Source organism: Sycon ciliatum, chromosome 1 (genome assembly GCF_964019385.1).
Source record: "Sycon ciliatum chromosome 1, ocSycCili1.1, whole genome shotgun sequence".
Lineage (NCBI taxonomy): Eukaryota > Metazoa > Porifera > Calcarea > Leucosolenida > Sycettidae > Sycon > Sycon ciliatum.
The window spans coordinates 23,587,804-23,600,545 of record NC_088643.1 but is presented as its reverse complement, the minus strand read 5'-3'; the positions used below and the strand labels follow the sequence as shown (position 1 = coordinate 23,600,545).

Below are 12,742 nucleotides of genomic sequence, written 5' to 3'. Positions count from 1 at the left end.
TTACATGTACTAAAAAATATATTTAAAAAAAAAAATCCGCCCGCCCGCCCGTAAAAAAAATGTCCATGTTAGTCGAACCACACACCTTCTTTAGTTTGGCCTAATTATTATTATACTAGTAGATGGTTATAGTAAGGTCACTGTTTCCGAACACAGTGGTCTCCACCTTGTTATATGCTGTCAACCAACAACATACAATTACTATACACAATCATGTAGTCATGTAGCCTTGACAGCAACCTCACGGTAGTAGAGTTCAATCCGGCCCGGGGGGGGGGGGGGGGGGGGGTGCACAAGCACATGGGTTTACTATAAAATCCTGTTGATCCGCTCCCTGTGGACGTTGTGCCTGTGAAGCGTCTCTGTGCACATGCATACGTCAAACTACGGTGTTGTGTGTCTGGCTTTGGAAACTGTATGTTTCATTGCTATCAGGTTCTGCCTCATTTTCTCTGTGCTGCGCTACTGAGTCCACAAAGGACGGAACAGTTCTGTCCGCAGATTGAGTGTTGTGCGTTTGTGTTGTTTCCGTAAGTGATTGGGTGTTCACGGCGTGGCAGGTGCCGGTTGTGGCGGTGTAGCATTCTGGTTGCCGACATACCCAGCTGATGTGGTGAAGAGTCGACACCAGGTGAGTGGTCTGGGTTTAGTTTTCATTAAAGCGTTTTGTTAGCGCACAGCTCGATTGACTTCTAGTCGTACTCAATGAGATTCGATCTCGTGAACATACTTCAGCTACAGACAGATCCTGCTCCGCACTCCAGGACCACAGTGTCATCATTGATGCCTATTTTTGCTGTATCTTACAAAGTCGACCTGGCTGCCTACCACGAGAAAAAAAATGGTCGTTGCATTTACAGTAGAAGCTGTCAGTGCCTGCACCAGTGCACAGCTCAGTGTTCACAGGTCTGGGATTGCATTGCCCGGGTAATTTGCCCCAGTGCTCACAGGTCCGGGGTTGCATGGCCCCAGTGTTCACAGGTCTGGGGTTGCATGGCCCAGTGTTCACCGGTCCGGGGTTGCATGACCCCAGTGTTCACAGATCCGGTGTTGCATAACCCAGAGTCCACAGGCCCGGGTGGCATGGCCCCAGTGTTCACAGGTGTGGGATTGCATGGCCCCAGTGTTCACAGGTCCGGGGTTCCACGGCCCAGTGTCCACAGGTAGTAGTAGTAGTAGAATTTATTATTTTGATAGGGAAGGACCTACAGACGTTGCCGTCTTGTTACAGGGAACCCTAAGTGCTCTTTACAGAGCGAAACAAAAACGGATAGATGCTCAACCTGACGACACGAGACAGGCAGAGAATTCCACCTATCAGCGCCAAGGAAAGAAATAGAGAACATGCCATATCTAGTGGTAGCAGCGGGCAAAGAAAGTGAAGAGAATGATTGCCCTCTAGTGCGCCTCTCGGTGCAAGTAGCAGCCGACTGGAGGGTGAACATTGAGGAAAGAAGAGGACTTGTAAGCTGATGAATACAGCGGAAAACAAAAATAAAAAGCCTGAAGTTGAGACGAGATTCGAGGGAGTATAACTTAGCGTGCCGCAAAACAAAGACAGTCGGGGTACGGCGAGGGAGACCAAAAACCTTTTTCATGCTGATATGACTTAAAGTAACAAGGCGAGAGTATAAAGATGGTGTAAGACAGTGAGCATACGAGTTGCTGGCGTATTCAAAAGTGGATTGGATGAGGGATAAATAAAATATTCGCTTAGTTGTGTAGTTCGGAGTTGCATGGCCCAGTGTCCACAGGTCCGGGTTGCATGGCCCCAGTGTTCACAGATCTGGGGTTGCATGGCCCAGTGTTGACCGGTCCGTGGTTGCATGGTCCCAATGTTCACAGGTCCGGGATTACATGGCCCCAGTGTTCACAGGTCCACGGCAGCCCGGTGTCCACAGGTCTGGGGTGGCATGGCCCATTGTTCACAGATCCAGGGTTGCATAGCCCCAGTGTTCACAGATCTGGGGTTGCATGGTCCCAGTGTTCACAGGTCCGGGGTGCACGACCCCAGGGTTCACAGTTTAGGGGTTGCATGACCCCAGTGGTCATAGGTCTGGGGTTGCATAGCCCCAGTGTCCACAGATCCAGGGTTGCATGGCTCCAGTGTCCAAAGGTCCGGGGTTGCATGTCCCATTGTCCACAGATCCAGGGTTGCATGGCTCCAGTGTCCAAAGGTCCGGGGTTGCATGTCCCATTGTCCACAGATCCAGGGTTGCATGTCCCATTGTCCACAGGTCTGGGGTGGCATGGCCCATTGTTCACAGATCCAGGGTTGCATAGCCCCAGTGTTCACAGATCTGGGGTTGCATGGTCCCAGTGTTCACAGGTCCGGGGTGCACGACCCCAGGGTTCACAGTTTAGGGGTTGCATGACCCCAGTGGTCATAGGTCTGGGGTTGCATAGCCCCAGTGTCCACAGATCCAGGGTTGCATGGCTCCAGTGTCCAAAGGTCCGGGGTTGCATGTCCCATTGTCCACAGATCCAGGGTTGCATGTCCCATTGTCCACAGGTCTGGGGTGGCATGGCCCATTGTTCACAGATCCAGGGTTGCATAGCCCCAGTGTTCACAGATCTGGGGTTGCATGGTCCCAGTGTTCACAGGTCCGGGGTGCACGACCCCAGGGTTCACAGTTTAGGGGTTGCATGACCCCAGTGGTCATAGGTCTGGGGTTGCATAGCCCCAGTGTCCACAGATCCAGGGTTGCATGGCTCCAGTGTCCAAAGGTCCGGGGTTGCATGTCCCATTGTTCACAGATCCAGGGTTGCATGTCCCATTGTCCACAGATCCAGGGTTGCATGTCCCATTGTCCACAGATCCAGGGTTGCATGTCCCATTGTCCACAGATCCAGGGTTGCATGTCCCATTGTCCACAGATCCAGGGTTGCATGTCCCATTGTCCACAGATCCAGGGTTGCATGTCCCATTGTCCACAGATCCAGGGTTGCATGTCCCATTGTCCACAGATCCAGGGTTGCATGTCCCATTGTCCACAGATCCAGGGTTGCATGTCCCATTGTCCACAGATCCAGGGTTGCATGTCCCATTGTCCACAGATCCAGGGTTGCATGTCCCATTGTCCACAGATCCAGGGTTGCATGTCCCATTGTCCACAGATCCAGGGTTGCATGTCCCATTGTCCACAGATCCAGGGTTGCATGTCCCATTGTCCACAGATCCAGGGTTGCATGTCCCATTGTCCACAGATCCAGGGTTGCATGTCCCATTGTCCACAGATCCAGGGTTGCATGTCCCATTGTCCACAGATCCAGGGTTGCATGTCCCATTGTCCACAGATCCAGGGTTGCATGTCCCATTGTCCACAGATCCAGGGTTGCATGTCCCATTGTCCACAGATCCAGGGTTGCATGTCCCATTGTCCACAGATCCAGGGTTGCATGTCCCATTGTCCACAGATCCAGGGTTGCATGTCCCATTGTCCACAGATCCAGGGTTGCATGTCCCATTGTCCACAGATCCAGGGTTGCATGTCCCATTGTCCACAGATCCAGGGTTGCATGTCCCATTGTCCACAGATCCAGGGTTGCATGTCCCATTGTCCACAGATCCAGGGTTGCATGTCCCATTGTCCACAGATCCAGGGTTGCATGTCCCATTGTCCACAGATCCAGGGTTGCATGTCCCATTGTCCACAGATCCAGGGTTGCATGTCCCATTGTCCACAGATCCAGGGTTGCATGTCCCATTGTCCACAGATCCAGGGTTGCATGTCCCATTGTCCACAGATCCAGGGTTGCATGTCCCATTGTCCACAGATCCAGGGTTGCATGTCCCATTGTCCACAGATCCAGGGTTGCATGTCCCATTGTCCACAGATCCAGGGTTGCATGTCCCATTGTCCACAGATCCAGGGTTGCATGTCCCATTGTCCACAGATCCAGGGTTGCATGTCCCATTGTCCACAGATCCAGGGTTGCATGTCCCATTGTCCACAGATCCAGGGTTGCATGTCCCATTGTCCACAGATCCAGGGTTGCATGTCCCATTGTCCACAGATCCAGGGTTGCATGTCCCATTGTCCACAGATCCAGGGTTGCATGTCCCATTGTCCACAGATCCAGGGTTGCATGTCCCATTGTCCACAGATCCAGGGTTGCATGTCCCATTGTCCACAGATCCAGGGTTGCATGTCCCATTGTCCACAGATCCAGGGTTGCATGTCCCATTGTCCACAGATCCAGGGTTGCATGTCCCATTGTCCACAGATCCAGGGTTGCATGTCCCATTGTCCACAGATCCAGGGTTGCATGTCCCATTGTCCACAGATCCAGGGTTGCATGTCCCATTGTCCACAGATCCAGGGTTGCATGTCCCATTGTCCACAGATCCAGGGTTGCATGTCCCATTGTCCACAGATCCAGGGTTGCATGTCCCATTGTCCACAGATCCAGGGTTGCATGTCCCATTGTCCACAGATCCAGGGTTGCATGTCCCATTGTCCACAGATCCAGGGTTGCATGTCCCATTGTCCACAGATCCAGGGTTGCATGTCCCATTGTCCACAGATCCAGGGTTGCATGTCCCATTGTCCACAGATCCAGGGTTGCATGTCCCATTGTCCACAGATCCAGGGTTGCATGTCCCATTGTCCACAGATCCAGGGTTGCATGTCCCATTGTCCACAGATCCAGGGTTGCATGTCCCATTGTCCACAGATCCAGGGTTGCATGTCCCATTGTCCACAGATCCAGGGTTGCATGTCCCATTGTCCACAGATCCAGGGTTGCATGTCCCATTGTTCACTTACAGTCTCCATGGCGGCGACAGTGACGATAATTTTTTATTCTTTATCTATCTCTCTCCTCTATCTATCTCGTTTCATCTATCTACATGACATGATTGTATCTCTTTCCATCTATCTTCATGTCATATGCATGTCCAGGTCAATGTTGCCGCCGGCAAGCCAAAGAATTTCTTCAGCGGGTTCATGAAAATAGGGCACATATGTACATGGAAGGTAGGCTGCTTGCTTGTTGGAGACAAAATGGTGATTGGCCATTGGTGGGAAGGGGATATCAACCCAACTACCCAACCTTAATCACCATTCTCGGCGACAAGCTCCACCTGAAGTTTCTGAGATCCAGAGTGCGCTTCCTGAAGCTGTTCCTTGATGCCGCCGATAACATCTTCGTGTCATGTTCAAGTGTTTGCTCTGGTCGGTCGGTTAGTTGTTTGAACAGGTTGCATGAATTGTTTTGTTAACTTACTTGAGCTGGCTTCAGTCATTGGTCTAAACAAGCTAGAAGGTGCCAGCGACACGATCATTCGGGTCACTTGTGCTCTCTTATTAAATGGAACAGAAAATGGAAAAGGCGGCATCCATAGTAGCACTGCCAGGCCCTCAGTGTGATCACTGACACCACTGATATCCCCACGTGACGGCCATCAATCATGGCAGCTTTAGTGACAGCTTTAGCGGCGGCTTTAGCGACGGCTTTAGCGGCACCTTTAGCGACGGTTTTAGCGGCGGCTTCAGCGACGACTTTAGCGGCACCTTTAGCGACGGTTTTAGCGGCGGCTTTAGCGACGACTTTAGCGGCGGCTGCATCCTGGTGTGTAACCTGGTTGATGCTCACTTGTCGCCTGGTATTTTGTACATATATAATATAAGGGGAACTATGGGTTACACATGAACCGCATAGCTCCAGCAGCTTGTGAATTGCTCCAGTCGTCAAGTTGTCGCTCCCTTTGGCTTTAACCATGTTATGGTGTGGATGGGCGCTTTGTTTTCTTTTCTGTGTTGCTCTGAACAGGCATGCGTGGTCTGAACAGGCATGCGTGGTGTGTATCGGGGGATAACGCCTTCCCAGCCAGCGGCGCTCTGTTCTACTCCGTTGAGCTAACCCGTAGGATCTCGGAATGAAGGAACTACATGTAGTGTGTGTGTGCGCGTGCGTGCGTGCGTGGTGCTGGTGTCCCCGCTAGACTCGTCCGCATTATTCAAGCTTTTCACGGCAACATGAAGGCATCACTGGTACTGGCGGGAGCTGACGTTGACGCTGTTGATGTGAACAATGGTTTGCGTCAAGGATGCTGCATGGCACCAGTCTTGTTTTTAACATATCTACATATGGGCTATGTTCCGGCAATGGTACAAGGCGATTGCAGACATTCCGGATATCGGGTTTCCTGTGGCGATGAATGCTGGTGGTCGGCTACTATTCCGCAGGTCACGTACGGACGTTGTGAAACGGCACGACGACTGCCAGTTTGCTGACGACTCTGCACTGGTTGCCACCTCCCATGAGTGTGCGCAACAGGCTCCGACTGCTTTTGTGCGTGTTGCTGGTGCATTTGGCCTGAAGGTGAATCTCGCAAAGACCAAGGTCATGCCGGTCGGCTACGGACTTACAGCACATGACCGCTTGCCTTTGATGGTAGTGGGTGATATTATTGAGAGCGGGGCTGACTTCAAGTATCTCGGCTCCAGTACATACGGATGGTCGATTGGCTCATAATATCAAGTCACACATTGCTGGAGCATCGAGGGCCTTTGGGGTTCCAGGCCATGCACAGCTATCTGATTTGATCTCCTTTCTTTCTAGGACCTACCAGATAGCAACGATTTAAAGGTTTTTCCTGTTCTAACACTTACTCATTTTTTTTCCTTTTACCAGTATTTATTTCTTCTAGACCCTGTCAATGCTTGGGATTGTCCCTGCAGCACAGTATTGTTTTTTTGTTTTGTTTTGTTTTGTGTGTAAGGCAGTCTTTTCTGCCTGTTTATATTTTGGAGGGCGGTCAGGTCGCATCCGAGGCCGAGGCGGGGATGGGGGTGGGGTACATTAAAACTTCTGGTGGTGCATGGTGGAGTTGAGACAGGGCAGGTCGTGTGCAGCTATGATAGGTGTGAATATGGCGCTGTGCAGGCTGCAGCTGATGGGAGAGGAAAGATCAAGGGGTGGTACATTTAGCACATGCGATACATGAGAGGCACAGATGATGCATCTACCATTATTGTGGTATTGAACGAGGTGATATAATTATTAGGGGGTGCAGTGGCAGGAGTATGCACTTTCATACTCTCTTGCTTGGCATTTTATCACATTGTATTGCATATCAAAAGTAACAGCTACCTACGTGACAAGAATATAACCCTGTCCTGTAGTTAGCCCTGTAGTGTATGCACTGTTGGTAGTGTATGCACTGTAGTGTATGCACTGTATGTAGTGTATGCACTCTTGGTGGTAACTTTGACGCTTGGTAGCGACAATTTTATCACCTATGTGATAACAAATCGCCAAATAATTGGGTATAAAGAACAGCTGCGTGAAATTTACCCCTTTTATACAGTGATAAACTCTTGCACTCTTGGTTGTAGTGGTGAGAAATGGGGTGCCAGCGGGCCCAACAGGTGATCGCTTCAACGCCTTGCAGCGATGGTTTTAGCACCACCAAAGACGAAGTGTGGAAAAACGAAAATTTAATATCATTCAAGGTATAGTTTGCATGCTTCAGCACCTAGTACTTTGCAGTACAAGGATTGCTGAAGGTGTGGCGAGGTGGTACTAACGTGCCTGGCGACCCACACAGGGGCCACAGGCTACACAGAGCACGACTGGCTGGCTCCAGGAAAATGTTGGTCATATTAAAATAAACATCAATGCTCCCAACAATTAACAGTGATCACAATAAAAGCAGAATCACCAAACAGCCGGCCGTGATTGCTGAGGTTAACCAGTTCCTAAAGGAGAATATAGGATATTTGAAAATCATGAAAATCACAGGCACGGCGGAAATAAAATCGGAGAGCCGAGAGCGCAAGCAAAAGTACTAGTGAGAACAAGAGGACAGTCACGTCAACAGGTTAATAGTCGGTTAAAAATATAAAATAATACCATGCTGAGTTCTTCCCGGTGAATGGCAGATGAAATACAGCTGGTACATGCAGTAACCACGGGAACATAGAGCTGGTACATGAACCACGTGAACATTTAGTACCTAACAGCACTAGGGCACTAACATAGGTATATCAGCTAACTAGAAACGAAGAGAAGGCGCCTAAAAAAATAAGTCGTGGGAGATCGACCAGGGGAAGAGGAGGTCTGCCTATATGTGCACACACGCAGGCAGGAAGTGACTGCTGTGTGTGTGGGTCCGTGTGTGTGTATATGTATGTACATGTGTGTATGTGTGTGTGTGTGTGTGTGTGTGTGTGTGTGTGTGTGTGTGTGTGTATGTGTGTGTATGCATGCGGGTGTGCACATGCTGGAGTCCACTCTAACGCATCAGAGTGAGCATGCCCTGGGAACGCCGCCGCTTGGCCACTAGCGTGTCACCGGGCGTGGGTGTGGGCCTGCCTACGCTAAATCTACGCCGTGACGCTACACCGGTACCCACAAACACGTCCGACGCAGAGTGGCGCACTTGCTCATCATGGCGGCTAAGGTAGCGGTAGCGATCGCCATCGCTGCTGCGATGCACTTTCTCTTTGATGCTAGAGACCAGCTCACTAGAGGCTCGAAGTGCATCGTCCGCACTGTGTCGCAACGGACGGATAGGTCCGGGACTGTCAATGCTCTCACGTTCAAACCTGGGCATGCTAACAATAGGCGTGGCAGACCGGCAGTCAGGAGATACCGGGTAGGGTGACATCTCACTGCCAAAATCAGTCATGACCGACGTGGGAATCGAGTCAAGTTCCGACAGCAAACCATCTGATCCCGCTGAGTCCAGAACAATGGTGGGCTGCAGTAGCGATCCGACAGCCACTGTGTTGATCTTATCCCTATCCGTGGTTCTCTCATCCGCTTTCTGCAGTCGATTCGCTTCCTCCTCGAGCTTGTCCCGCACTGGATCCGTCACGCGGTCAAGCACCAGCGGTGCCTCAAACTGTCCCATGCGTCGATGGTGCGGCTGCGGTCGCACATCCGGTGCTGCCTCGGCACCGGCCTGCAGTGAAGCGGCCTGTAGTGTATAGTCAGCACCGATCAGATGCGAGGCGCGCCGAGACAAATACGTCTCATACACGCGCAGGCGAGGGTGTTTTTTTACCGCCAGTTGGCCAGTGGAGGCACGTTTCTTCGGCGAGGTAGGTTCCTCAGGCACGCTGTCGGATGATGAGACGGACATGGGATCCTTCTTGCCAGTGCTCACACGGCCCATTGATCCTACGCTGGCACTTCGATGACATGCCGACACGGAGCTATCACAACTAGCGCTGGAGCTCGCCGAGCTGATGGAGGTGGTCGAGTCAAAGCGACCCATTTGCTGGCGCAGGGAGCGGGACTGCTCACCTTCGGAGCTGTTGCCCAGCATGCCCCGTGGTGACACGAGGCCGGAGCCAGAACCTTTGGCACTGGCTGAGCTGGACCTGCTGGACACACTACCCACGCTGGCCTGGTCCCAGTACATCTGCTTCACCTTGGTCCATGTGTCATAGTTAGCCTTGAGGCGAGCCAGGACGTTGCGCGTTTCCGGAAACACCTTGTTTAGAATCCTACACAATTTAAAGTACAGACAGAACCGCAGGAGAAGGGTTAGCATGCCACTAATCAGTAGTCTACTGACTAGAACTACTAACTGGACAGGTCACACAAGTCCTTACTTGAACACGGGCATGGCAATGAAGTCGGTGAAGCTGATCTGCTGCTCGGGAATGCAAGCGCTGTTCCTGTCCATCATCTCCTGGCTTTGAAGATCGAGAACTTTCTCCTGCACCACATCACGTTCAGAAAACACAAACACACCGGCCACGCGCCCCGTACACTTCCACACTAAAGCCACACTTTTCTTGAACAATCGTCGAGGAGACAGTAAGAGCAAAACAAAATGGCAATGAATAAAACAAACTGTGCAGTCATAACCATGTACTTTGAAGTAAAAGATATTATAAATGTACTAATTTCCAAAACGTTTTCGCTTGACACTCATCAGTGAAAAGTGCTGGGTTTTTTTACCGCATGAATTTTGCTACGATTGCCACTCTAACTCTCTAAGTGTAAACACTCCCTACATAGTTTGGCTCTATATGTATATTGATATGTATATTGATTGTTTTGGTTATTCTATATGTATATTGATTGTTTTGGTTATTCCTAATTTAGTGACGACTTTCCACTGATGAGTGGCACGCGGAAACGTTTTGGAAATTAGCACATTTATAATAATTATCTTTCACATTGTCATGACTGCACAATTTGATTTATTCATTGCCATTTTGCTTGAAAAAGCTGAAATTGACTCCACAACGTGCAATGCGTGCAACAGTTACAAACTATGCATTGTGTCACCTACAGACATTTTCACAATCTTTCCACAGAATGTTCTTCCTGAAATGAAAAAAAAATTGTTGACAGCACAGTTGGTTCTCTTGTCCTGGATTCAAAAACTACAGTCTCCAACATCGTTTAACCACCCGATCACTGAGCACGTCTTGGAAGCGCCTAGGGTAGCCGAGCAGTTACTCACCAAATCTCCCTGGGTAAAGAACTCCATATAAATCTTACGCTGCAGGGAGACACACACGCATGCACGCACATGCACATGCAAACACACAGGCACCATTATTAACAACACGCTGCAGATGACATCAAGACTGAAATTGCTGGAGCAGTGGCGATCGGTACAAAAAAACACTGGAAAATTACAGTATTCAGTTCTTTATTGCACATCCTTCTCGTGCCTTACAGCGCACTGAGGCAGAGTCCACAGCACATACCAGCATGCATGTATGTGTACACATGAGCATGCTACACTAACTAATGCATACCAGTATGCATGCGCTGTGCACGTGTACATTGTTCCAGTCATGCTCCACTAACTAATGCATACCGGCATGCATGTGCTGTGCACGTGTACATTATAACAGTCCTGCTACACTAGCTAATGCATACCGCTGCTTCCTGGGCATCCTGCCACGGCTTGGTGGACGAGTTGAGATCGCAGGATGTCATCAGCAAGGAGAGCAGCAAGTGTCGGTGCTTGGTGTTGTTCTTGTCCACACCGTCTTAGTACAACGCAAGTAAACAAGTACATAGTCAATACACACAAACTCAGGACTTGGACTTGTAGTCTTTTGGGCGCCGAGTCAAACAGTGCTAGGATGAGGAGAATGTTGTTCACTATAAAAGCCATTCTTTCGGTAATCCCGTTTCAAATAAGTCAGACTTCGCATGTCCACCGCACACTTGCCAAATGACAGCAGTTAACTTCACATAAAGTGTACGCAGCACACTCGGATATCTCATCAACTCTATCTAGCTGCCTTGCCCGACCCAATTTCTTTAGAACTGAACTGCAGTCTGGGGGAGGGGGTATTTATTTTTATTACCGTGTGTCGGCAAATAAAAGACCGTCCTCGTATACAACGCCTTCCTCGAATACAAGGCCGGGGCAGGGGGCGATTGAAAAAAATACAAGACCGTCTCCGATTAAAAGACCGGGCCTACTAAATGAGTCTTACGACTTGTGTTAAAAATAGAAGACGGTGCTCAAACTGTGGGAAAAAAATAGAAGACCGTGCTCAAACGGTGTAGAAGAAAATGGAAGAACGGGGGTAAAACTTTGTGGCGAAAAATAGAAGACCAGGGTCAAACTGGGTTGAAAGAATAAAAGACCGTCCTCGAATACAAGACCGTCCTCAATTATAAGGCCGGGTTAGGACGAGTTTGAAAAAATAGTAGACCGGCCTACTATTTGCGGAAATACGGTATTCGCATTTTCGCGTCGTCTTCGATCAGATGATCCAAGATTTCGCTAATGCTGGTAGTGGTGGTGGTGGTGGTGGTGGTGGTGGTGGTGGTGGTGGTGGTGGTGGTGGTGGTGGTGGTGGTGGTGGTGGTGGTGTTGGTGGTGGTGGTGGTGGTGGTGTCAAAGCTTGGAGAGAGCACGTTGACGGAAGCTCCACTTTCACCAAAGGCTGGAAATGGATTAATGAACTTGCAAACGCCCACAACCGCGCCAGCAAATTACACGACAAGGAGCTAACAAAACTAAAACCACAAACACCATGGACAACCGTTCCGTCCAAACCAAGTGTAATCAATCTCTCTTCGTATGTTCTAACAACGGAACACACAAACCTCTTGGAACTGGGCCTGGATTTCGCCATAACCTCAAGATCTGTCCCAAGAGAGGAACTCATCACACGCACGGAGATGCGGGCTGACACACTACCGGACGAACGCCGAGGCCTCACTATATCCACCTGTAGGATGGTGCACAAAACATTGGACTCCAATAGAGGAATTGCAGTCCTGGACGTCTGGGTGCAAATGTTACGAAATTCGATACGCTTATTATTTACATCCGTTGTTGTTTCTGGTCTCGCTGTCTTGTCTTGTCCGGTGTCAAATATGGTCTGCTGTCTGTACGGGAGTGATGCGTGGTGTGCAGTATATGGGTGTGATGCGTATGACGTGGTGTATGTGGTGTATGCGTTGTCAGAGAGTGTGGATCTGCTTCTGCCTGTGTGAGTGCGTTTGTCTACTAGTTGTTGCGCATGCGTGGATTATGTGGAGCATGCGCTGTGCGAGTCGAGTTCGGGTGCGAGGGAGTGGTGTGATTCGTCCACGATGTTGTTGTCTTGGTTCTGGTCACATGTATCGTACGTACTGGTCGCTCATTGGTCGTTTCGATGTGTTCGCCCTTTCTCTGTTTATAATTGTTGGTTGTTTATTATTTCGTTGTCTTTCTCCCCCGTTCTCTCGCCGACCAGTTGATTATTAGTTCAAAGAAGATATCGTTCAACTCCGAGTAATTGTGCTATTGTGCTATTGT

General features: G+C 49.9%; 1 protein-coding gene and 1 long non-coding RNA gene across 2 annotated transcripts in view; one reads left to right on the top strand and one right to left on the bottom strand.

Annotated features, from left to right (window-relative positions):
• Positions 1–305: 305 nt before the first annotated feature.
• LOC135819046 (uncharacterized) lies at positions 306–6,746 on the top strand. Its single transcript, XR_010553861.1, has 3 exons — positions 306–631; positions 4,905–4,979; positions 5,795–6,746. It is a non-coding gene; the product is annotated as an uncharacterized LOC135819046 (long non-coding RNA).
• A 684-nt stretch (positions 6,747–7,430) lies between these two features.
• Positions 7,431–12,742, bottom strand: part of LOC135819039 (cGMP-dependent 3',5'-cyclic phosphodiesterase-like) — a 37,311-nt gene continuing 31,999 nt past the window's right edge. The window contains exons 24-27 of the mRNA XM_065332189.1: positions 10,858–10,970; positions 10,433–10,471; positions 9,570–9,676; positions 7,431–9,461 (exon numbers count right to left, since the gene is read on the bottom strand). Of these exons, the coding sequence (XP_065188261.1) occupies positions 8,243–9,461; positions 9,570–9,676; positions 10,433–10,471; positions 10,858–10,970 (1,478 nt within the window). The 3' untranslated portion in view covers positions 7,431–8,242. The remainder of the gene's footprint in view (positions 9,462–9,569; positions 9,677–10,432; positions 10,472–10,857; positions 10,971–12,742) is intronic.